General features: G+C 43.5%; 1 protein-coding gene across 2 annotated transcripts; it reads left to right on the top strand.

Moving 5' to 3' along the window:
• Positions 1-288: 288 nt before the first annotated feature.
• Positions 289-16,436, top strand: TRIM6 (tripartite motif containing 6). Of its 2 annotated transcripts, none has more exons than XM_055282663.2 (8): positions 289-373; positions 6,917-7,406; positions 8,204-8,299; positions 9,007-9,237; positions 12,062-12,084; positions 13,832-13,932; positions 14,222-14,248; positions 14,464-16,436. In XM_055282663.2, the coding sequence occupies exons 1-8, from the start codon at positions 339-341 to the stop codon at positions 15,027-15,029; spliced, it is 1,569 nt and encodes a 522-aa protein (XP_055138638.1). In that variant the 5' UTR covers positions 289-338; the 3' UTR covers positions 15,030-16,436. The 2 variants fall into 2 exon arrangements, with proteins under 2 accessions (XP_055138638.1, XP_055138639.2); XM_055282664.2 differs by lacking the exon at positions 289-373 and adding an exon at positions 790-1,062.
• Positions 16,437-26,700: the final 10,264 nt, after the last annotated feature.

The raw sequence follows: 26,700 nt of genomic DNA, 5'->3' as shown, positions 1-26,700 counted from the left end.
CAGCCTCCCGAGTAGCTAGGACTACAGGCATGCCCAGCTAATTTTTGTATTTTTAGTAGAGACGGGGTTTCATCATGTTGGCCAGGATGGTCTCAATCTCCTGACCTCGTGATCCGCCCGCCTCGGCCTCCTAAAGTGCTAGGATTACAGGGGTGAACCACCGCGCCCGGCCTCAAAAACTATCTCGATCTCCCTTACCACCTGAGAGGTCACTGGTGACCACACCCATGGAATCGGCTGGATCTCCTGCGGTGCTGGACAATTTGACCCTCCTCCTCCCCTGGCCCCGCCCCTTCCCCCCTGAGTCTTTCGGCTTGGGAGGAGGACGCGGCTGCTGCATGTCCTCGGCTCTGATCCAGGCCACAGATTCCAGGTTAGTGAGCAATTGCATTTTCTGGCCAGCTACCGCTGTCCCCACTTGTCTGGAGAGTTTGACCCGCCCTGCAGGTCGGGTGGTGAGGTTCACGGGGGAAAGAAGAATGAGGGAGACTTCTGCATTTTCAAGTTGACTCAAGTTTGGGAAGGGAGCACAGAAGAGGCACCTTTGCAGCTGGGAATAGGCCGTATAAAGAGAGTTAAACCTCGATTCTAGAAGCTAGAATATGTAGGGGAGGCAGCTCTGGAAACTGCTTTAGGGAATCACTGCAAACCATTTGTCAGGCGTGGATTCAGAGTCAGCATCCCTTCCCCCCTTCCCACTTCCCCCCATCCCCTCCCCCCATCTCCAGCCTGGCCGCTCCAGGAAGTGAGCACCATTTATCCCCCACCCCAAGCGGCCGGACTCCTCCCAGAGGGAGTTGGGAGATGAGCCTTCCGCAAACTCCTGACCTGTGGGTCTGTCCGTTCAACAGCCAAAGGCTGGCGGAGGAGGGAGCCCCTGCCTTTCTCGGAACGGAGCAGAGTCATGCGTGGTTGAGTTTAGATAAAAGACGAGTGAGCGCGCTCTGTTCCTTAAGATTAGTTTAAGGCGCCTTGGATTGCTCCGAAGACCTTTGACCACCTGATGTTGCTTACATCTGGAACTTCTTGGCTTCTCATTCCCCAGATGTGCGGGTCAGAGAGGTTTGTCTACCGTTCTGCTGACTGGCTCTTATTGTCACTTCTGGCAGAGGTGACAGGGCAGTGAAAGAGATAAGGTCCTTTCTCTTTCGGAACTCATTATATCTTTATTTCTTTTTCTTTCTCACTGCAAATGACCCCACTGAGGTTAGAGACATTTTATTTTTAATCAATCAGTCAATAGAGACAGAAATGTGTGGTTAGGAGCATAGATGCCGCAGCCAGACTGCGTGTGTTCAAATCCTGACTCTGACAGACACTGGCTGTGTGCCCGAAGACTGTTAACTTGACTTCTTTGAGCTTTAGTTTCTTCCATCTATAAGATGGACGGAGTAATAGTGTATCTTAGAGTTTTGGTGAGGATTAAGTGAGACAGATTTAAACACGTAGGAGGCTGCCTGACACAAATTATGGTCATTATTACTGGCAAACTCCATGCCTAGCTTTAAAAAAAATGCACAATCAAAACAATTTTTAAATTATAGGTTTCTGAAATGCAGGGGGTAGAAATTCTTTTGAAGTGGAAATTAAATTTTTTTTGTATTGAAACTGATTATGTTCCAATTCAAATATTTATTGAGTCCTGTTGGATAATCAATTGCAGATAATAGGTTAAATATAACTCTACACAAAGATTAAAAAAATGTTATTCCTAAAGTGCAAGAACTCATGCCCAACTCGCTTATAAATGCAACTGCCACCTATTTTATTCCACTTTCACTAGGGCTCCCAGCTGGTGGACAGGCCCGCTCTGTCATTCCTAACTCTGAACCCCTAGCCTACACCAGCCCCAGTATCCTCTGCTGAGTCACTGATTTTTATTCTGAAAGCCATTTTGATATCGATGCGAGCTTCCATTCTAAAAGATGCTTCATATTTAAATAGCAGGCCATTCTCTGTCCCCCTCCCTCTTCTAGCTGTTTTGCGCCCTAAATTGTATCCACCTGGGAAAGAAGGTCCTTTATCTCAGGCAGTGCTTCTGAAGCCTTAATGTGCATAAGAATCACCTAGAGAACTTTAATATTAAAGTGCAAATTCTGAATCATTCCAGGAAAGACTGAGATTCTGCATAAAGAACTCCAAGTGGTTGCAATGTTACTAGTTAGCAGACCTTTTTCAGGCGTCTGGTTCTGATTTAATTGGTCCCACCTGGTTGTGAATTTGGGCTCTTTCTTCTGCTAATTTAATGCACTGGGCTCTGGGACTGCAGGCTCTTCTCGTCTGCACTCCTCACAGTCAGAATGCCTTCTCTAGCCCATCCACACTGCTCTGGAGACTTGGCCTCAGTTGGAAACTGGCAGCCTTCCATATCTCCCTTGGGCTGCACTCAGCTGCAGCGGGCAGTCAGGGCTTGCTGGTGTGTGGGCAAGGGTCACTCAAACCTATGCTAACTGTATGCTCCCCTCCTTCACAATTTCTTTCCCAAGCCTCAGCTTTGACAAGAGACCTCAACTCTTACAAATCTTTTTTCTGCTCAAGAATTTTTCTCTGTCTAAAGAGAGTATTAGATGAATATCTAAAGCAGCATATTAGATAGAAAAAAAGACATATAATGAAGTAGAAATAGAATGAAGCCACATATGTAATGTTACATACTCAAGTAGCCTCATTAAAAATAAGCAGGTGAAACTAATTTTAATATATTTTATTTAACCCAATACATGCAAAATACAATTAGGACATGTGATCAATATAAAAAATTAATAAGATCTTTTAACTTTTTTACACTAAATCTTCAAAATCCAATGTGTATTTTGTACCTAAAGCAACCCATTTCTGAGTAGCCACACTTCAAATGCTCAATAGCCATATCTGGCTACATGTTTGACAACACAGTTCATTATGCTTAGAAGATCAGAAACCAAGCCTTTAATTTTTCTTGTATTTTTTTGTTTCTGTCAGTTTATTGAGTTCTATCTAGCAAGTTACAAATTTTAAGCATGCAATTCTGTGAATTTTCACAGTTGCAGTCAGCTGTGTAACCACCACCATGATCATTATACATAAAGGGCATTTCCGTCACCCTTCATATTTCCTTATGCCCTTTGCAGTTCATCCTTTTCTCTCACTCCTGGGCCCTGGCTTCCACTGATGTGCTTTCAAATACCATAGCTTTCTCTTTTCTAGGATTTCACATAAATAGCATCATACAATAACTTAAATTTGATGTTTGGGTTCTTTCACTTTGCATGCTTTTGAGATTTATCTTGTTGTATATATTAACAGTTTAATTGTTTGGTAATATGCCACTGTATGGATACACCACAGTTTGTTCATTTACCAGTTAGTGATGTCATGGATTCTTTTCAGTTTGGGACTATTACTACGCTGCGTTTATGAGGCAGTAATTCTCCTTCAAGAGAATTGGGTACGCTAAATACAGTTTTGCCTGAAATGAAAGTGTGCATGTGTTTGTTGGGGAAGATGAATTGGAATTGGACTTTCAATTAAAATATAATACCAACACAATTATTATTTTTTTTTTTTTGAGACGGAGTCTCGCTCTGTCGCCCAGGCTGGAGTGCAGTGGCACAATCTCGACTCACTGCAAGCTTCGCCTCCCGGGTTCACACCATTCTCCTGCCTCAGCCTCCCGAGTAGCTGGGACTGCAGGCACCCGCCACCACACCTGGCTAAATTTTTGTATTTTTAGTAGAGACGGGGTTTCATCATGTTAGCCAGGATGGTCTAGATCTCCTGACCTTGTGATCCACCTGCCTCAGCCTCCCAAAGTGCTGGGATTACAGGCTTGAGCCACCACGCCCGGCCAAAACAATTATTTTTTTTAACAGTAACAGTTTCATAAGATAGCACATTTATTTCTATACTCTAGTGCCAACATCAAGGCCAACTATAAGCTCAGCAGTTAAGTTATAATTTTCAATCCATTATAAAGTTAATTGATCATTTCCTGTGTTAGCTGCAGTGCTAAGGTCTGGGGCACCTGGAAGATAAAGTGAGACTGGGCCTCTGCCCTCATAATGCTAATTTATCAAAGGCAATAGAGCCTTATAGTGCAGTGTGCTAAGTGAGATGATGTGGGTATGGTAGGAGATTTTAACAAAGGAAATAATAGTGCAGTTCCCACAGGTGTCATTAATTTGATTAAACAGACTCTCAGAATGATAGGTAAATACATCTGTAATACCAATTAGTACTACCAGTTAGATGTACAGAGTTCATTAATTTGTTAATTATATTTTGCACCCTTTATGGAGATGAGGAATATAAAGGAGTAATAAGAGCTCCAGTTCTGCAGCCTGCGTATCTGCATTCAAAACCGGCCCCTGCCACTTGAAGGATCTACTAAATACCAGTTTATGCAACTATGAAATGAGATTTAAGGGACATTCGTAATGTTGTTATATGGAATTATTGAGTTATTACATACAAAATAATTAAATTCTTGCTGAGTACCTAATGGGCTTTCTGTAAATATTTGCTGTGAGCATTGCTGCTGCTAAGCATGGCAAAGCTGACGACCCAGGCCAGTACTTGCAGAAGTACCACAGAACACTAGATGGCAGCACCAAGGGCCTGTTTTCAGCTCGCTAGATCCCCCAGCAGGGCCGCTAGGAGGCTTATGCTTATGTCCCATGACTTTTTCTTACCCTTATCTGAGACACTTTCTCAGGCCCTTTCTTCCAAGGGGAGTGTTGTTATTGGGAGGCAATTTGATATACTTTTTAAATCCACCAGGTCCTCAAGATGGGGGTAAACTGGTACAATTTACAGGGCCTCGTGTTTAGGCCCACACGGACTATGTTTTTTACATCAATGTGCGTTTACTTTTGCTGGGAAACCAGCCAAAGACAAGTTAGAGGATTCCGCCTGCTCCCTACGCACTGTGGCCTGTTCAGAACAGCGAGGTCACGCCTGGAACCAGGGCCAGAGCTTCACATAGGCAGTGTTAGCTGGCTCTTCTTTGGTGGCCCAAACACAACTCCAGGTAGGCAGGCAGAGCAAATGGCTTCCAATGTAAATAACTCAATGCTGGAAACAGTTTTAAAAATTTTCTAAAGAGTATTCTCAGTGTGATTTTAAACAATGGTAATGTAATTTATCAACAACTCTTACAAGAAAAATAGAGAATAAAGGTCATATTTCTCAATGAAGATATAAGGCCTCAACTGCCTTACCGGCCACCTCTCCTTACATATGGACCCCCTTAGGATCCTGCTGAAGTTTAAGACAGGCCCTGGCAAAATCCCATCATCAAATAGGATCTCTCTCATTTCCATACTTCCAAAGCATTTGGTCCATGCCTGACTTTCACAGCCTTTACACTGACTGTCTTTGGTCAAATTTATGAGTTTGAGGACGAAGCTTTGAACTAGCACCCTGGAAAGGTTAGGTTATGCCAATTCTACAACTTACAAGATGCATGATTTTGTAAAGTCACTTAATGTCTCTTCTTATTAAAGAATGGAGAATACTCTTATTTATGCAGAGTTGTCCATGAGGGAGAAAGAAAGCAAGAGAATGTGATTTCTAAATCACAACTGGTTACAGAATCATGAGTTGTAAAAATATTACCTCCCCAGGCTGGGTGCAGTGGCTCACGCCTGTAATCCCAGCACTTTGGGAGGCCAAGGCAGGCAGATCACTTGAGGTCAGGAGTTCAAGACCAGCCTGGCCAACATGGTAAAACCCCCTCTCTACTAAAAATACAAAAATTAGCTGGGCATGGTGGCGCTCACCTGTAATCCCAGCTACTCAGGAGGCTGAGGCACGAGAATCACTTGAACCCGGGAGGCAGAGGTTGCAGTGAGCCGAGATAGTGCCACTGTACTCCAGCCTGGGTGATAGAGCAAGACTCAGTTTCAACAACAACAAAAAAATTACCACCCCTTATTGTGGCCATTGCTGTTTCTTTGTTTTTTTCTGAGAAGGGGAGCACGTGGTGAGAGGGCTCTATGTGGAGCAGGGCTGTTAAGAAGTGGAAGTGTTTGCACAGTCTTAGAGATCAGATACCAGAGAGTGACGCAAGGGTGTTGGCAGAGAGGTGAAACAGCTCATGGAAAGGTCACAGATGATCACTGTAGAGGATGAGGGGGTTCTGACCCCCTCATTCATCAAAAGTTGAGGACCTATCTGTCAGGCTCTATGCTAGCTGCCAAGGATACAACCATGAACAAAAATCTCAGATCTCATGGAGCTTACATTTCACTGCGAGGATTCAAACAAGTAAAGATCTATATTAAGTGGTGTAAGAAGTAAAATAGGCCGGGTGCGGTGGCTCATGCCTGTAATCCCAACCCTTTGGGAGGCCAAGGCGGGCGGATCATGCGGTCAGGAGATCAAGACCACCCTGGCTAACACAGTGAAACCCCATCTCTACTAAAAAATACAAAAAAAAATTAGCCGGAAAGACCACCTGGCTAACCTGGTGAAACTCCATCTCTACTAAAAATACAAAAACTAGCCAGGTGTTGTGGCACATGCCTGTAATCCCAGCTACTCGGGAGACTGAGGCAGGAGAACTGCTTGAACCTGGGAGGCGGAGGTTGCAGTGAGCTGAGATTGTACCACTGCATTCCAGCCTGGGTGACGGAGTGAGTCTCCATCTCGAAAAAAAGAAAAGATCACACAGACAGTGACTCACACAGGCCCCTCCTTTCCAGGGCCTCAGTTTGTCACTCCATTCAATAGGAGCAAGAGGAAATTATCACTGCTCTAATATGGGGAGAAATTGGTGCCTTGTATGAGCCGGGATAAAGAACGTATTGGATATTAGAATGAGAAGCCCTTGTTACCCCAGATGTCTGACCTCTTTATCCAGGACTGGGCAGTCAGTATTCCTTTATTCTCCCTCCTTTCTTACCCTGACCCTTTTTTTGTTTGTTCATCTACCTAGGTTTCTACAAGCAGGAAACATCTTAGAAATCAGGGCTGGGCAGGCAGGAGCCAGGAGAGTAGCTACAATGACTTCACCAGTACTGGTGGACATACGAGAAGAGGTGACCTGCCCTATCTGCCTGGAGCTCCTAATAGAACCCCTGAGCATAGACTGTGGCCACAGCTTCTGCCAAGCCTGCATCACACCGAATAGCAGGGAATCAGTGATTGGTCAAGAAGGGGAAAGAAGCTGCCCTGTGTGCCAGACCAGCTACCAGCCAGGGAACCTGCGGCCTAATCGGCATCTGGCCAACATAGTGAGGCGGCTCAGAGAGGTAGCGCTGGGCCCTGGGAAGCAGCTGAAAGCAGTTCTTTGTGCAGACCATGGAGAAAAACTGCAGCTCTTCTGTCAGGAGGATGGGAAGGTCATTTGCTGGCTTTGTGAGCGGTCTCAGGAGCACCGTGGTCACCACACGTTCCTCGTGGAGGAGGTTGCCCAGGAGTACCAGGTGAGACCCCAGGATGGAAGGGGAGACAGAGAAACAGGGTCTTTGGCAGGTTTTAACGTTTTATCATGCTCTGATCTGATCTCTTTGTAGTCTTCATTTACCTAGAGAATGAACCTGGAAACTGCCTCACTGATTAAGAATAGATTCTTTATCTCTTACTTGCTATTCCAGATTGAGTAGATAGAGCTGCTCGGGGTAAAAGGAGTAATTGGTTGACTGAGTGTGGAGATATGTTGGCAGGGAAGGTAAAGGAATTTATTTACTCATGTATTTATTTTGAGAAGGCGTCTCGCTCTGTCGCCCAGGTTGGAGTGCAGTGGTGCGATCTCGGCTCACTGCAACCTCCGCCTCCCGGGTTCAAGCAATTCTCGTGCCTGGCCTCCCAAGTAGCTGGGACTATAGATGTGCACCACCATGCCCAGCTAATTGTGCGTGTGTGTGTGTGTGTGTGTGTGTGTGTTTAGTAGAGATGGGGTTTCGCCATGTTGCCCAGGCTGATCTCAAACTCCTGAGCTCAGGTGATCCGCCCGCCTCAGCCTCCCAAAGTGCTGGGATTACAGGCGTGAGCCACAGGTGCTTTGTGGTCAGGCACCTTCCCAAAGAGGGTGGAGAATCAGCCTATCCCTGTTGGTTTTCATCCTGTGTATATAAAAGATTTGTTGGCCTTCTCAAGTTTTCATCCTAGGTTATGACAGGTTTCTTTTGAGGTTAGCAGAATCTCTGTCCCATTCATTCTATGTCTGGGTACTGAGTCAACTGAAGGCTTGATCCTGCTTGACCTGATTTGTTTCTTTCAGGAGAAGTTTCAGGAGTCTCTAAAGAAGCTGAAGAACGAGGAGCAGGAAGCTGAGAAGCTAACAGCTTTTATCAGAGAGAAGAAGACATCCTGGAAGGCAAGGGAGACTTTTTCTGAAGATGTCCTGGGGCAGGAATCATGGCAGGTCATAGGAGCTGGGGGCAAAGGAGTCCTTGTCCTGTCCGTCCTCTGATGCCATGACTAGAAGAGCTTCCCTTTGCCTGGCCCTCCACTGTATTGCTTCCAAACGGGGGAGGAGAGGGGAGGTAAATAGCAAACATATCAAAACTGAACCTAGGAGACAATCACAGAGCAGAGGAACCATGGCTAGGGATCGCCCCAATTCATAATTCTGGGTCTTGCTCTACAGTTTCAGTCTCTTTGGCTTTTCCCTTGCATTCAGAATACAAATGCAAGGGAGAATGCAGGTAAGGCTTGTGAAGAAGCCCAGATCTGAGACAGGTTAGTCACAGGCCAGTAATTTCTACCTCAGTACTCAAAATTGGAAGAGGAGGCTGATGCAGAGGTGAGGGAGGCTTCCTGGAATCTAAACGTCACCCAGGAATCACAGTTGATGTCTAGATGGCCTAGATAAAGCAGCCCGGGCCAATGGTCTGGGCAGAGCTGAAGGGAGAAAAGAAGGAAAGAACAAGCTACAAAGGCTTTCTCCTGCAGCATTTACCCTCCCTCTCCCTGGGAGGCCTGGCCCAGGAAAGCAGTCCTGAGCCCAACTCCCCTGCTTTTAATAGAGGAGACCCTCAGTGTGCCCGACTAGCAGCCTCTTTTTCTTCACTGTTCCTGAAGAATCAGATGGAGCCTGAGAGACGCAGGATCCAGACAGAGTTTAATCAGCTGCGAAATATCCTAGACAGAGTGGAGCAGCGGGAGCTGAAAAAGCTGGAACAGGAAGAGAAGAAGGGGCTACGAATTATAGAAGAAGCTGAGAATGATCTGGTCTACCAGACCCAGTCGCTGCGAGAGCTCATCTCGGATCTGGAGCATCGATGTCAGGGGTCAACAATGGAGCTGCTGCAGGTAAGGCTTGTGAAGCAGCCCAGATCTGAGAGTCAAGGAAAAGAGAAACTAACTTTCCTTCCTTTCTGGGACATCAGACCACCATCGTTGCGGGGACAAGAAAAAACATTCCCTTGGCGCTATAGTGCCTATCCCCTATTAAACTGTTTAGAGGTATGGAGTAAAGCATAAGATAATTCAGAGTACAAATGCAAGGGAAAATCCCATTTTTATTTATAAAGGGTTGTCTAAAAGTTTATTTGATGCTGTGGAGAAGATCTGTTGTATCCAGTGATGTTGTTCTTTCCGTTCTGTCTTTCTCAGTCTTGGCACTATTTACATTTCTGGCTGGATAATTCTTTGCTGCGTGGGATTCTCCTGTACGTTGTAGGATGCTTAGCAGCGTCTCTGGCCTCTGCTCACTAGATGTCAGCAGCACCACCCCAGATGTGACAACCCCAAATTTCTTCAGACATTGCCACAATAGCCCCTGGGTGAACACAGTGCTCTCCCAGTTGAGAACCACTGTTCATTAGGCACCTCTTGTCTCTGATGCTGTGTTGGGAATTTGCCAAGTGCTTCTTACCCAGCTTAGTCACAGGCACACTTATGCCAAGCTAAATTCTTAGAGACCATGTATTACCAGCCCTTCTTTGTTTTCACTCTCTTCTGTAGAGCAGAATCATTTAACATACTGTAGTAATCGATATTTGAACTGGTTTTGGGGGTCTTGGCTCTGGTCTGTATGTGTGTAGGTCGAAGATTACAAGGTATCAAGCCTAGAGAGATTTGATGGAGGGACTTGAACTGAGGTTGAAATTCTAGCAACTGTTTTCTGCATAGAATGAATAGTGTGGCTATGAATTTGAGGCATGATGTAGCTTGTGATATTCTGTAACCTTCAGAGTGTAAGATATTCTTTAAATTTTGTTTGCCTTCCTGCTTTCCTCTTGCTCTTTCTTTCTTGGTGGAATAATTGTTTATTTACATATTCTTGGGTCTTAGTATTAGAGCCATGGGTAGCTACTTTCTGCCTGTTACAGCTTTTTCTCATTCACTGCCTCCTGCTTTGCATTTTCATTTTATTCTTCTTGCCTTTTTGTCCTCATCATTGATATTATTACCCTGATACTTTCTCCTTTACTCTTTTGTTCTGGCTCCTCAACACTCCTCAAACTGTAAATATTTTTTAAATGCAAATGAATCATCAATTCATATTGCTAGTTTAGACACTTCCACATTCGTTAGTATGACTGCCCAATGGACATTTAAACTTGAGTAGTCTTTTCTAACAAACTTTCTAGAATTTTCCCATCACAGACATTGTTCTTTCTCTTTTCCATATCTGTGTGAATTGTTGCCCATTAAGATTTTATAGCCAAGGCCAAGCGCGGTGGCTCACGCCTGTAATCCCAGCACTTTGGGAGGCCGAGGCAGGCGGATCATGAGGTCAGCAGATTGAGACCATCCTGGCTAACACGGTGAAACCCTGTCTCTACTAAAAACACAAAAAAATTAGCCGGGCATGGTGGCGGGCGCCTGTAGTCCCAGCTACTCAGGAGGCTGAGGCAGGAGAATGGCGCGAACCCAGGAGGCAGAGCTTGCAGTGAGCCGAGATCACGCCACTGCACTCCAGCCTGGGGGACAGAGCAAGACTCCGTCTCAAAAAAAAAAAAAAAAAAAAAAAAGATTTTATAGCCAAGATAAAAGCTTCAAAATATGGACATAAAGCCAACATAAGAGAAGTAGCCACACAAAATAGCACATCGATTTGATCATTTCAGTTCCTCAGTACGGCCACAATGTAAGATTGATACAATCCTGGATATTTACTGCAAATTGATACAGCACCTCTACCACGTTCTATGTTCAAGCCAGCCAGTTTGAGTTGTGTCTCTATGAAATGCCACCATAAACAGCCCTAATACAGAGAAAATAGTTAATCCTGTGTTATATGGACCAATCTTAAGCTGTTCTTCGAGGTCATTGAGATGTATGGAGCAGAAGATAAAAAGACCAGATAGAAAGGAATAGCCAATTCCACGGAAATGAGACTAGCAGTGGCAGTGATAAAGGTGAACAACTGGTGACCAAATGAAATTAAGGATGTGAAGTGGACTGACTTGGGCAAAGATAGGATGCCAGGGTGAATATATGGTAGTTATTTCCTATTTTGTTTAAATTTGGTGACTTAAGTGGTTGCTAGTATGATTCAGTAGGATGGAAGGGAGACAAGAGTTGCAGAAATAAGTTTTCTTTTAAACATCTTGCATTTGAGGTACCTGTGACTCATTTGCTGGTGTATATATTAATCAAAATCATAAGGAAAGGGGGCTGAGCAGAAGTACTGATTTGAGAATCATCAACATGTGTGCATTAAAATGAAGGAAATGGATGAAGTCAGCAAAGGTAGGGTAGAGGGTTAGAGAAGGTGAAGTTTGAGAAACAACCATATTTAAAGCCCATGAGCCTGTATCTTCAGCAACCAGAACAGGATGTAAGCTACCCAAGGATGGAAATTATGACTTAATCATCTGAGGTTCTCTAGGCCAGGCACAATGCCTGACAAATAATACATGCTATACATACATAACATTACACACACATATGCACACACACAATGTTGTAAAAATCAAGACACTGATGAGTCGATTGAGTTATTTTTTGATGTCCTCACATGGGTTCTTAGGGACAGTCTGCCCTGAGTTTTTTCTCTACTTTGTGGCCTCCACATTAGGATTATCTTTCTTTGTATCATATCGTGGGGTAGTGGACATGGAAGGAGAAATGTGGATAAGGGCATGACCTGTTACTCCTTGACTTAACGTGTCTTTTTCCTTCCTAGGATGTGAGTGATGTCACAGAAAGGTATGTGTAGTAGAACATGAGGTAGTTCCCCTGGACTGATAAATGATTCCTTTACCCATGATCAGTGGGAAAGGGAAGAAGAATCAGAGTGGGGAAGATTCCAGAGAGTAGTCTTGAATTGCGCATCACATGAGACTTTTGGCATCCCCACATAAAGGGGATGAACTGGCTTCTCTGGTAGGAAAATGTGGGTGATGGGGGGTCAGTAGTTGGGGACGGTACTGTTATTTAGAATAAAGAGTTGCAGTATTGCGCCACTGCACTCCAGCCTGGGAGACAAAGGGATACTCTGCCTCAAACAAACAAAAAAAATGAATAAAGAGTTGCAGTATCAGTGACTCCCCAAGTACCCTGTTAGTGTACTTTTCCATAAACCTCTGTGCCTGCTTTCATCCCTGATTCTTAAGTTTATAGTTACCTCAAAATACACAGGAATTTTCTTTGCCTATAAATTTTTTTTTTTTTTTTTTTGAAACAGAGTTTCACTCTGTTGCCCAGGCTGGAGTGCAGTGGCATGATCTCGGCTCACTGCAACTTCCTGCCCGTGAATTTTATCAGTGTGACATTCCCATCTGCATTATTTCTCAAGGTCTAAGAATTTGGTCTTGGGACGTCTGCCTTAAGTTTTTCTTTCTCCCAGGCCTTGCTCCCTAGTAGATTTTCTTTCATCTCAATTCCAGTAAAAACGTAAACCCGAGCTCTTGGGGATAATAATTTAGCCCGGGAATCAAATATGTTCTCTGTCACATACTCCAGAGTCTCATCCAACAAGGTGACATGTCAAGCTGCTTGCACACTTGGTTCCTTCATGCTCCTCACAGACACATGAAATAGGAAGCCTATTGTCCCTTCTGAAATCTGTACTCTCCGTTTGGAGGTGAGGACATCTTTTCTCCAGCTAGTGGCGTAACATTCCCAGAGACAGCAAATCCTAAAATGCTGTTTTGAAGGTTTTCTGAGAAATCCTAGGGCCTAAGCCCACAGACTGTTCTGAAGAAACCCCTTCACTTGATACTCTCAAAGCCCCAGCAATAGGCCCCTGGTGTTCTGCCTGTCAACCCAGACATCTTCAACCCCTCTGATTTTAAATATTTTATATCGTTTTTTTAGAGGTAGCAAAAGATTTCCAAGCCATTATTTTACTGAACTGCATAACACCTCTAGGACACAGAAAAAGGAAAATTATAGTATTTTCTAAAAACAACAACAGAAAAACAAAATGAGACTTTAAGAAGTTAAATCTTGGACAGGCGCAGTGACTCACACCTGTAATCCCAGCACTTTGGGAGGCTGAGGAGGGCAGATCATGAGGTCAGGAGATCAAAACCATCCTGGCTAACATGGTGCAACCCTGTCTCTACTAAAAATACAAGAAAATTAGCCAGGCATGGTGGCACGCGCCTGTAGTCCCAGCTACTCGGAAGGCTGAGGCAGGAGAATCGCTTGAACCTGGGAGGTGGAGGTTGCAGTGAGCCGAGATCGCGCCACTGCACTCCAGCCTGGGCGACAGAGCGAGACTCCTTCTCAAAAAAAAAGTTAAATCTTACACAAGTTTATGTAGATGATGAGACGATAGTTTCTAGTCTAGGTCTTCTGGCTCCAGTGCCAAGGCTGTTTGCAGAATGATGCTAAGTGTATTCAGAAAGGAGGATTGGAATTCATCAGTAGGCTTGGGAGGTAAGGGAGATGGGTGGTGGAGGAACCCACAGTCAGCAGTGTGGGAACTCAGAAATCCTGTCCTTTCTAGGAGTGAGTTCTGGACCCTGAGGAAGCCAGAAGCTCTCCCTACAAAGCTGAGAAGTATGTTTCGAGCCCCAGATCTGAAAAGGATGCTGCGAGTGTTTAGAGGTAAGGAGATTCAGGGGAAAGAGTTTGGATGTGAAATTACTGTCGTGGGAAGAAATAAGCGGGATAGAGGATATAGGCGGTATTTGAGCATAGTGGCAAAGAGGGAGGTCCCAGAGGGAGGGACATAGTGTGCTGAAGAAGATGCAGTTTGTATTTAAGGGGAGATGAAATGGCCAGGTGACATCCTCACAGGATTCCTCACCGTTCCCCTCAATCTAGTAAGGAGAGAGACACCAGACATGAGACAGTTGGTCCTATTCAACATTATTAACTCTTTTCATCATTACAGAGCTGACAGATGTCCAGAGCTACTGGGGTAAGTAGAAGCCATGGCCTCTTTGGGTTGGCACATTCTGATCTCCTTTCACATGCCCTCCCCAGACATAGCCACACAGGTCCTAGGTGTTGATGCCTCCCCCATCCCCGCCTTATAGTTCCAGTTCCTCCAACCACTTCCTGTGTTTCCTCTTCTCAGCATAATGAGACCCATGTCCCCATTCTCATCTGCTGATGTTGTACCTTTTCCTACAGTGGACGTGACCCTGAATCCACACACAGCTAATTTAAATCTTGTCCTGGCTAAAAACCGGAGACAAGTGAGGTTTGTGGGAGCTAAAGTATCTGGACCTCCCCGCCTGGAAAAGCATTATGACTGTAGTGTCCTGGGCTCCCAGCACTTCTCCTCCGGAAAGCATTACTGGGAGGTAGATGTGGCCAAGAAGACTGCCTGGATCCTGGGGGTATGCAGCAATTCACTGGGACTTACATTCTCTTTCAACCATCACGCTCAAAATCACAATGCTTACTCCAGGTATCAGCCTCAGAGTGGATACTGGGTAATTGGGTTACAGCATAACCATGAATATAGGGCCTATGAGGATTCTTCCCCTTCCCTGCTCCTCTCCATGACAGTGCCCCCTCGCCGTGTTGGGGTTTTCTTAGATTATGAGGCTGGCACTGTCTCCTTTTATAATGTCACAAACCATGGCTTCCCCATCTACACTTTCTCTAAATACTACTTTCCCACTACTCTTTGTCCATATTTTAATCCTTGCAACTGTGTAATTCCTATGACCCTGCGTCGTCCAAGCTCTTGAATATTCTTCTGTTTCCACCCACTTCTGATAAGTACCCTGAGGCTTATCAGCATGTGATTCTCCCTTCTGATCTTGTTTTTCTGTGTTCTCAATTCTTTTGTTGTTTTTTGGTTTTTGAATTTTTTTGAGATGGAATCTCGCTCTGTCGCCCAGGCTGGAGTGCAGTGGTGCAATCTTGGCTCACTGCAACCTCTGCCTCCTGGGTTGAAGCGAACCTCCTGCCTCAGCATCCCGAGTAGCTGGGATTACAGGCACCCACCACCATGCCCAACTAATTTTTGTATTTTTGTAAAGATAGGGTTTCACCGTGTTGGCCAGGCTGATCTCGAACTCCTGACCGCAAGTGATCCACCCGCCTCGGTCTCCCAAAGTGCTGGGATTACAGATGTGAGCCACTGCACCCAGCCAGTTCTTTTGTTTTAAACATTTACTCAGTACTAGGATGCACCCAGTGGTGAGAGTAAGCATCTTTGACTGATGACAGGTCTTGAGGTGGATAGGGGGTGCTTTTACTTCAGTTTGTTATATTGGCCACAACTTGCTGAAATACACCATTATTATTTGTTGTATGCAATACTGGATTTATTTTGATAACGTATTGTTTAGATTTTGTTTTCATCTATGTTAATGAAAGAAATTGGCCTGTGTTTTTACATTCTTGTAATATCTTTGCCAGGTTCTATAAAATGCAATAATAAGCAAATAAATTACTGTTTTTGTGTAAGTATGTATAGGATTGAGCTCTAAAACCAAACCATTATAATGATAATTTGGGTAGCTTCAAACTCAAATTGAAGAGAGTCTTCACTACCGTCTTCACTACAACCTTTGGCCTTCCTCTCTACATTTAAGAGTAGCAATAGAACAATAAAAAAAAATACATCTTTCAAATTAATTGCAGTAAAAACAAAAGGGTAATGGGGAGAGAAAAACAACCCAATATGTATTTTTCTCTCAGAATAGAAAGAAAATACAAAGAGAAAATATGAACACTATAAAGCACTTAAAGGAAGAGGATGGTTTCTTCCAGCTTTTCCACACTCTCTTTATGCGCAGGAACAAACAGCTATTGAGTGAGCTGCTATGACTTTGGTAGAGAGGTGCGATACGTTTTTTGAACCAGCTATAAAAGAAATTATGAGGTACATGTGAGGGTAGAAACAAATACCAAGGAGGAGAATGGCACTGGCTGTCCCATATGGTATCCAGGAGCCACCAATGTCTGTTGAGTACTTCACACATGACTAGTCTGAATTGAGATGTGCTCAAAGTATAAAATATATACCATATTTCAAATACCTACTTCAAAAAATAATGTAAAATATCTCACTAATAACTTTTCCTTTGTGTATTGCAATGATAATGTGTTGGCTCTATTGGATTAAATAAAATATGTTATTCATCTTACCTGTTTCGTTTTACTTTTTTAATGTTGATACTAGAAACCTTAAAATTACATATGTGGCTTACATTGTATTTCTATTGGACAACTCTGGAGTAGATCCTATAATGAAATTTCTGTCCCTAAGTGAGCCCTAGTGTAAAAGCCTATGGACTCGGGATACAGAGGAGTTTCAAGGCACATATGTTTATCTCTACAAGAACCTGCACCCTCCCAGCTGCCCTGAGGCATTTTTATGGAAGGTAATGCCAGAGAAAAGCAGATCTCAACATATCTGGAAGTGTAGAAATTTGGAAGATCATAGAAAGGGCTCATGACCAGAGAATGATTCTGCCGACTCTGGCCCCTGCCGTTAGTCCTCAGTCTGTTGGGCACTTGAAGCTCCTTCATGGTTTGAGGAAATACTGATTTGTTATCAAGGCTCGGCTTGGGTGTCTATGGTGAGATAAAGTAGTGCAGAGTATAGTAAAAGCTCACTACTGGTTTGTTCTAAGGCACAGTTTTATAATATTTGGGAGATCATATCTGTGGAAGCCCAGAGGCTGGATGCAAACTCCTCATCCTGGTCTGCATTTCAATTGGAAGAGATTTAAAAGGAGATAGGGCCGGCTGACTGGGGCCCATGGGGCTGGTGGAAGTTCAGGAAAGAGAAAGATCTGCTGGAGTACTTATCCCCTCCCTACTTATTTTCCCATACAATAAGTTCTAGGCAAAAGAGTTAGCCCAGCTCTTCTGTAAACTCACTTTACAAGTAAATTTACTTTCCAAGTGAATTTACTTTATAAGTAATTTTTTTTTTCGTCACCAGAGTTCTAGGGATGTGGTATAGTTATCCTAATATTTCCCAAAATGTGAGTGCTTGCTAGAGCCGGTATTTAAGTTTGATGCTAACTTAAAAAGAAGATTTTGAAAGAGAGAGGGACTTTCTTAACATCTTTATTGTGATATTAACTTTATAAGTAAATTCACTTGGAGAACCGAAAGTATTGTCCAGTGAATGACTTTAGATAATAGTGAAAGCCAAACTAAGTACTTGCTGGAATTCTATAGGTAAGACCTGGGGAAGGTTGCTCAATCTGAGACTTGGGGACAATTATTAGGGTAAGTGCATAGCTCTGACCTTTTCTTGAGGGGTTATGGGGGCTTGACAGAGGCATTCTGTTCTTGACATGTGATAGAGTAGGCTAAACTACTATGAAAAAGAACTCTAAAAATACATAATGGATCAAATACTAAAGAAATGTACTTCTTGTTAATGTGAAACAATCGGTCATGAGTGTATGTAACTGGTGGTGAGTGGTGCTGTTCCATGTGGGATTCATGCACCAAGCTTGCTTTCATCTTGTGGCACTTGCTGTACCCGAGAATAGTAACAGCATGAAGCTGGCAGAAAGGTAAAGAAAACTTAGGGGAGAAAACGTGCTTCTTAAATCCTTAGTTCATAGATGGGATTTGTAATATCTGCTCATTTTCTGTTAATGAGAATAGCCATAGGGCTAAACCTAACTGTGAAGATTTTTTAAATGTCTAGCTGTATGCAATCATGTACAATCAAATTTCAAGGGAAAAAAAACTCAGATTTTGGTGGAAACTGCCTGGAACCCTAAGTAATCCTTTTTCTCATTATAGAGGACTCAGGATCTCAGCTTTTTTCTTCAACTATGTTAATTCCATTCTATAGCCTAAAGTTTGTAAAAGAGAACTGTATTGTCACTAAAGTTGTAGACATGTGGTATAGTTATCCTAATATTTCCCAACAAGTGAGTGCTGGTTAGAGCTGGCATGTAAGTTTGATTCTAACTTAAAAATAATTTTTTTAGGGGAAGAGGACTGTCTTAACATTATTATTGTGATATAACTGACATATAATACATTTCATAAAGTATATAACTTGACACATTTTGACTTGTGAAACTCATCACTATCAAGGCAATAAATCAGATGGGGTTCTTTTTTGTATATATAGCACTTAGAGCTATAAATTTCCTTCTGTGGCTTTAAATGCATCTCACAAATTTTGATATATTCTCCATTCTATTCAAGATTCTATTTTTCCTTTTGATTTCTTCTTTCACCATTGAATTATTTAAATTATATTTTTTTCCCAAATCTATGAGGACGTTCATATATCTTTTTGTTATTGGTTTATAATTTAATTTTAAATGGTCCAGATATAGACTTTATATGACTTGAATCATTTTTAAATGTATTGAGACTTGTTTTACGGTAAAGGATATGATCTATATTGGTAAATGTTTCATTTGTACTTGAAAGAAATGTGTATTCTGTTGTCCTGGGGTACAGTGTTGAATAAACATCATGTTGGTTGATATTATTCAAATCTTCTATATCCTTACTGATTTTCTATGAGAGAGGGGTGTTGAAATTTCCAACTATATTTGTGGATTTGCCTATTTCTCCTGCAGTTCTATCAGATTTTGCTTTCTGATTTTTGAAGCTCTTTTGTAAGGAGCATACACATTTAGGAATGTTACATCCTCTTGAATTGAGCCGTTTCTCATTATGGAATGACCCTCTATCTCTACTAATATCTTTTTCTCCAAACTCTACTTTGTTAGATATTAATTTAGCCACTCCAGCTTTCTTGTTTTTTGTTGTTGTTGTTGTTGTTTGTTTGTTTGTTTGTGACAGAGTCTTGTTCTGTCATCCAGGCTGGAGTGCAGTGGGGTGATCTTGGCTCACTGCAACCTCCGCCTCCTGGGTTTAAGCGATTCTCCTGCCTCAGCCTCCTGAGTAGCTGGGATTACAGGCACCTGCCACCATGTCCAGCTAATACTGTATTTTTAGTAGAGACGGGGGTTTCACCATGTTGGCAGATTGGTCTCGAACTCCTGACCTCAGGTGATCCACCCGCCTCGGCCTCCCAAAGTGCTGGAATTACAGGCTTGAGTCACCGTGCACGGCCTGGGCTTAATCTTTATAGTGGTCGTATGAACATAGGTACTGTCATTATCCTTTAAAAAAAAATGAGAAAATGGAGGTACAGTGAGATGAAAGAACTTGCTCAAAGTTGGACAAATATGAAGTGGCAGAATTGGCCTACAAAACAGGGCAGCAAAATTCAGAGGCAACATTTTTATTCATTTCTCTCTGTTAGAAATCTGAAAAGGTCAGTGTGTGAGCCAAATCCTACTTGATACCTATTTTTGTAAATGTACTTTATTGGAATATCACCATGCTCACTTATGTATCATCTGTGGCTGCTTTCAGGTTACAACAGCAGTGTTGACTGGTTGCAACAGAGACTGCTTGACCTGCAAATCCTAAAATATTTACTGTTTGACCAGCCTGACTAACATGGTGAAACCCCGTCTCTACTAAAAATACAAAAATTAGCCGGGCATGGTGGCACGCGCCTGTAATTCCAGCTACTCAGGAGGCAGAGGCAGGGGAATCGCTTGAACCCTGGAGGCAAAGGTTGCAGTGAGCCGAGATCATGCCACTGCATTCCAGCCTGGGAAATAGAGTGAGACTCCATCTCAACAACAAAAAAAAACAGTCAAAGTAATGTATAATGCTCAAAATGTAATCTCAGGCCTAATGAAGGAATAGACTCCTATAACTATATTACTCATAAATGATATAAGTAATATTAAAGTTGGGGTCTAGCTTACGTGACCGACCCAGGTAATGATGAAAACTTTAAGTTGAAAGCTTATGTTGAAAAACAAAATCATTTCTTATGCAAATTTTAACACCACAGTCAGGAATGTCAATGGATATACAGGGTAAAAGAAGAGAGAAAATTAGCCTAGATGATAAACCGTATACACTGCATATTGATTAATCTATTATAAAACAATGGCACAAGTACATGATTGTTTTGATTCTTGAGCCTTGATTGATTATAGATAACATCAAATGTAGTATACTCTGGGGGAGAAAAGATTGGACTATGAGAGGAAATTCTACTTGAAGCTTTGTACAACTATAAGACATAAGGAGGACACAAATCTCATTTAGGGCAGATTGGGGAGAGAAACAGTGACAAAGCTAAAACCACGACTTACTTGGGAAACATCAGTGTAGCATGATAAGGACAAGCCATTTTAAATCACTCACATGAGCAGGCTTCATGTCATTGGGTAACAATTCACAGTAATCCTGGAGAAAATTAAGAATGTGTGAATCAATGTATTGTGTGCAAATGGTGATATGAGGGTAGCCTGAGTCATATGAACTCCTTGGGAGAAACGACCAACTTTGTGTAGCAAGTGGACTTGGTACTCCTGTTACCTAGAAAGAGCCTCTGCAAGTACTTATTGACAAAAGTTGACATCTACTCTGCATATGGAATAGCTGTCCCTGCCTCTCAGGCATTTTGTACCATAAAGGCCAACAGATTGCCATTATCAATATTTTGATGTCCCCAAAACAGTTTCAGTGGTAACCACATGATCCCACAAGAATATACCTCCTTCATTCTGTTACCAGAGAAGTGCAGGAATCTTCAGTTCTTTGTCTTATTTGGAGAAAGCATTCTGCTTTCAAGTCTTTTCCAATGCAGAGTAGGCCTTTTTTATGGGGGATGCTCTGAACATATTTCAGAATGGTTCTTTTACTCTCTCTCTGCCAGAAAAGAAAGGATCTTTTTCTTGGCTTTCCACTATGGGAACTCGCTTTGGTTTTTGGAGGTAAATTCCAAGAAAAGTGGGGCGGGGGCGGGGCCCTAAGTCTAGGTGCTAGGAGTTTTTCTCTCTCTCAAGCTAGTCCATAATCAGCCTCCGGCAATTTGTCAGAATTACTGTTTAAGTGTTCCTATCAGTATATGACTCAGGCAACTCCTCTTTTAAATTTTTTTTTTTTTTTTTTTTTTTTTGAGACTGAGCCTCACTCTGTTGCCCAGGATAAAGTAGTGGTGCCATCTCAGCTCACTGCAACCTCTGTCTCCTGGATTCAAGCGATCCTCCTGTCTCAGCCTCCCGAGTAGCTGGGATTACAGGCGCCCACCACCATGCCTGGCTAATTTTTGTATTTTTGTAGACAGGGTTTCGACATGTTGGCCAGGCTGGTCTCCAACTCCCGACCTCAAGTGATCCACCCGCCTCAGCCTCCCAAAGTGCTGGAATTACAGGTGTGAGCCACTGCGCCCGTCCTGACTCATGCTTCAGGTAAGTAGATTTAGGCTGTTTATTCTCTGTATTTACCTGTCTCTAGATTTTGGGGTGGCAATTTTTTTCCTGTGACTTTAATTATCTGATGAGACTTAGGAAAGTCATTGATTTTTAGCTGGTTTCGCTTTTTTTCCTTTTCTTTCTTCTTCTTCTTTTTTTTTTTTGTTGAGACTGAGTCTCACTCTGCCGCCCAGGCTGGAGCGTGGTGGCGGGATCTCGGCTCACTGCAACCTCCGCCTCCTGGGTTCTATCGATTCTCCTGCCTCAACCTCCCAAGTAACCGGGACTACAGGCGCGCGCCACTGCGCCCGGCTAAGTTTTTGTATTTTTAGTACAGATGGCGTTTCACCAGGTTGGCCAGACTGGTCTCTAACTCCTGACCTCGTGATCCGCCCGCCTCAGCCTCCTATACTGCTGGGATTACAGGCGTGAGCCACTGCGTCCAGCCAAGCTTTTTTTTTTTCTTCTGAGGGTTGGAGTAATGAGTCTCAAGCTCTTTACATGTTGGAACTAAAACTGGAAGTTCCTGGTATTCTTTTCTACTTCTGTAGTAATTCTCTTTCTTTGGAAATCACTTTCTCTATCTGCCCAGCTAAGTCTCCATTTTTCAGGTTACTAGTGCATATTATGCCTTACAGCGGGAGGGTCAGAAGTACTGTCATGGGCTCCCTCTGCAATGGTGTTTGTCAGTGTTCTCTTCGTCCCGATTAGCTGCTTCTTTCCGTTGAAGTGAGAGGCTCTGGTAGTCCTCAGGAATGAAGTAAAGCCTGTTCTGCTCCTACAGTGAGATAGCAGGGCAAAAGCTGCTGTGGAGTGTTCATGTAGTATGTGGTAGAGTCCCTGTGTGTTTTGGCATTTTTGTTGCAAACTATCCTTTCTCTGCTTCTAAACTGGTAAAGCCGTTTCTGCTCTGGTCCCAGCTTTACTAGAATATTTTTAGTCCCCCTATCTTGGTGACCTTTGGTGGGGGAAGGGATTCCAAGTTAGATACAGGCAGCCTCTCTATGTGTAGACACACATTCCTATCTCCAGCACTCATCCACGGCAACTGGAGGAAATCCATTTCTATCCATTTTCCTTTGACCCCTGCATCCCAGTCACCCCTTTATTGCAATGCCGAGGTTCTGGATCACTACAAGCTGCTGCACTTCTTAAATTACAGGTAACTCTTTTGGGATATTTTCAGAATCTCCAGCCCCCAAGGTCAAGATAGGAAACTGGTTACAAAGAAACAAGGACTTGAAATAGCAAACACAAAATCTGCATTCTTAGGCCATTATCTTTTTAGCAAGCCTTCTGACCTCAGAAATGGCACCCCCTGCTGACAAAACTTTGAAGCCTTTAAGTTGCTTCCAAATTTTGTGTTTTCAGGAAAAGACTACAGAAGGAAAAGGTATGGATTCAAAATTAAAAGTCCAGTCAAAGCAGAATAGGGCCTGGAGGCAGGAAATCTAAGGACTTTCTAGGACTAAATCAGGAAATATTTCCACAATGACAGGGACTGTCCTATTTACAAAGGCCACACACTGAGTAACATCCCCTCCATTTACATAGGGCCCATACCAAGTAAATGACTCTGTAACTTTATTTCATCCTCTTCATTTACGTAGGGTATACACCAAATAACCAATGAGAAACCTCTAGAAGATATCGAAACCCCAGAAAATTCTGTAACGGGGGCTCTTGAGCCCCTACACTCGGCCTGCTCCCAAGTTGTGGAGTGTACTTTCATTTTCAATAAATCTGTTTTTGTTATTTCATTCTTTCCTTTCTTTGTGCTCTTTTGTTGTTGTTGTTTTGTTTTTTTTGATATGGAGTCACTTTGTTGCCCAGCCCAGGCTGAAGTGTGCAGTGTCGTGATATTGGCTTACTACAACTTCTGCCTCCCAGGTTCAAGAGATGCTCCTGCCTCAGTCTCCTGAATAGCTAAGACTATAGACACATGCCAACATGCCCAGCTAATTTTTGTATTTTAGTAGAGATGGGATTTCTCTATGTTGGCCAGCTGGTCTCGAACTCCTGACCTCAGGTGATCCACCTGCCTCAGCCTCTCAAAATGCTGGGATTACAGGCATTGTGAGCCACTGCACCCGGCCTGTTTGTGCATTTTGTCCAGTTCTTTATCAAGATGCCGAGAACCTGGACATCCTCCACCAGTAACACAGTGAGTACTAAGTGTGGGTTCTCACCACCCAGGAATCAGTTTTAGGGCTTTCCCTTTCCCATCATCTCTGAAGGCGTTTGTGGCAGTCATTCCATCTTGTATTTCTGGGGCATTAGGACTGTGCTGAGTCATAATTAGGAGTGGGGCATCCACACTGGAAAGTTTCGGTGGGCTCAGGAGAATCTCAGGGCATGAGGAGCCCTCAACCTGCAGGATGCTCCATGGACAATGTGCAGGAAGCAGTATCTGGAGCCATCACCAAAGGGTGACCAGAAGTTTCACAACCCCGGGAATCTGAAATTCCTATTGGAATAGACACAGAACCTGTTGTTCTCTTTTGTGTGAGATGTCAGGGATCTTCCATTTGCCTGAAAACAATGCTAGGTAATCTCTTGATCCTGTCTCTAACCCTAGGTCTGTTTTTTCTTTTCTTTTTTTTTTTTTTTTGGAGACGGAGTCTTGCTCTGTTGCCCAGGCTGGAGTGCAGTGGCACAATCTCAGCTCACTGCAACCTCCGCCTCCTGGGTTCAAGCGATTCTCCTGCCTCAGCCTCCCGAGTAGCTGGGATTACAGGCAGGCACCACCACGCCCGGCTAATTTTTGTATTTTTAGTAGAGACGGAGTTTCACCATGCTGGCCAGGCTGGTCTCGAACACCTGACCTCGTGATCCGCCAGCCTCGGCCTCTCAAAGCGCTAGAATTTACAGGCGTGAGCCACCGCGCCTGGCCGCCTAGGTCTGTTTTTACTGCTGTTTTGTTTTTAATCTCCACACCCTCAGCCCTCCCCCCGCCACCGTGCCTCTCCTGAGCTAGGCACCCTTCCAATTCAAGTGACTCTCATCTGCTTTCTCTGAGACTAAGGGAACTGTTTTTCTCCTCACGGCTGCTTTTCCACTGAGACCATACTCATTTCTTTAAACTTAAATGTTTTTGGTTATTCTTTTTTTTTTTTTGAGATGGAGTCCTGCTCTGTCACCCAGGCTAGAGTGCAGTGGCACATCTCTGCTCACTGCAAGCTCCGCCTCCTGGGTTCACACCATTCTCCTGCCTCAGCCTCCCGAGGAGCTGGGACTACAGGTGCCCGCCACCACACCCGGCTAATTTTTTGTATTTTTATTAGAGATGGGGTTTCACCATGTTAGCCAGGATGGTCTCGATCTCCTGACCTCGTGATCCACCTGCCTCGGCCTCCCAAAGTGCTGGGACTACAGGCGCCCGCCACCACACCCGGCTAATTTTTTCTATTTTTTTTTTTTTTAGTAGAGACGGGGTTTCACTGTGTTAGCCAGGGTGCTATCTCCTGACCTCGTGATCCGCCCACCTTGGCCTCCCAAAGTGCTGGGGTTACAGGCGTGAGTCACCGCACCTGGCCGTTTTGGTTATTCTTAAGCCCTAACTGTGTTTTAAGTTATTCTTGAGAATACTGGAGACTTAATAACAAAGCTCCTAGTGTCTTCAAGTTATGGAAAGGAAGAGACCTTAGAGCAGAGAGATAAATTTAATGTTTCTGCCAAACAACCCATTATTTCAAGTGGTCATCTTTAACAAACTCATGCAGTTTTAGAATTTTAATATTTATTATGGGATATGAGTACATTTTTATTGTTTATAATGTATTGTAGGAAGGCTAAAGTTAACAGATGACACTTCACAGTTGGCATCTGTGGCCCTTGGGTGTTCTCAGGGGCCTCAGAGTTTTCTTTTTCTTTTTCTTTTTTTTTTTAAGATGGAGTCTCTCTCTCTGTCACCCAGACTGGAGTGCAGTGGCACAACCTCGGTTCACTGCAACCTCCGCCTCCCGAGTTCAAGCAGTTCTCTTCCTCAGCCTCCTGACTAGCTGGGATTACAGGCGCCTGCCACCACACCCGGCTAATTTTTGTATTTTTAGTAGAGACGGGGTTTCACTATCTTGGCCAGACTGGTCTTGAACTCCTGACCTCGTGGTCCACCAGCCTCAGCCTCCCAAAGTGCTAGGATTACAGGTGTGAGCCACAATGCCCGGCCAGATTTTTCTTCTCATTCAGTAAGTGTGCTGCTCTGCACTGCTGAGTACAAAAGGTTCAAAAGATCTTCTTCACTGGTTGATGGGCTGGAGCTACATCTGCAGGGCTGAGGCCTGAAAGTCCAAGCTCTGTTGCATTAGTGGCCCTATCAGCATTTCCTCCCCACTGAGCCTGCCCCTTCCTCTCTGAGCCATTCTCAGACTACCACTAGCTAGTTTCACAGGAGGAGGCAACTGGAGGATTTCAGATTGGGGAAGTTATCTCAGCCTTTTCTATCTCAAAGTTGTTCTGTCTTCTCATAAAGGAGAGACTTGCTCTTTGAGAGACTATACTAATGAATAGAACACATTAAAATAAATTGTAGTAGACAAAGTGAGTGAACATATCTAAGCAAGGCAAAAGGTAGCATAACCAACCAATAAAATTGCAAATGAAAAGTGGTTCGTTATAGGTATTTAAAATAGTACACAGCTCTATGCTAATAAGCTTTAGAATCTGTGTAAAATGATTATTTGAAAAATAAAAATGTAACATTCACCAAAAGGCAGAAACGTTTCACAAGAAAAAAATTAGAAGATATGCAAAATTATTTTCCACATATTGATGCTTTCCAAGTATTGATGCTTGTGGTGGCCCAGGCTTCCGCATGAGTTCTTCAAGTAGAGGTTGGCAGAGAAGACAGCCCTGCTGTGCCTTGCTCAGGGAGGACTTTGGGACCCGGGAGAATGGTCTGAGTAAAGCCAGAGGGTTACTCCTGCACTGGTGTTTCTAGATCATTTCCCAGCTGGCTCTCTCTGCCTCTGTAAACAAGCCTTGAGGATATGACCCTTGCCAACATTTATTAGCCACTCCTCTGTTTACACAGAGCTCTAAGTACACGCCCATGGAAATAGCTGCATATTCTTGAATGACTAAACTTGCTCATTTTTCTGTCCAGGTCATTTCTGCCATCCAGAAGCACAGCTCA

Source organism: Symphalangus syndactylus, chromosome 6 (assembly GCF_028878055.3).
Source record: "Symphalangus syndactylus isolate Jambi chromosome 6, NHGRI_mSymSyn1-v2.1_pri, whole genome shotgun sequence".
Classification (NCBI taxonomy): Eukaryota; Metazoa; Chordata; class Mammalia; order Primates; family Hylobatidae; genus Symphalangus; species Symphalangus syndactylus.
This window is presented reverse-complemented; position numbering and strand designations above follow the sequence as displayed.

What these genes read in the sequence shown, in the direction of transcription:
- TRIM6 (XM_055282664.2), top strand. Translation starts at nt 1,004, where the DNA reads ATGTTGCTTACATCTGGAACTTCTTGGCTTCTCATTCCCCAGATGTGC. An exon ending in CAACAATGGAGCTGCTGCAG is followed by an intron (nt 9,238 to 12,061) that starts GTAAGGCTTGTG and finishes TTTCCTTCCTAG; the next exon opens with GATGTGAGTGATGTCACAGA. An exon ending in AGATGTCCAGAGCTACTGGG is followed by an intron (nt 14,249 to 14,463) that starts GTAAGTAGAAGC and finishes CTTTTCCTACAG; the next exon opens with TGGACGTGACCCTGAATCCA.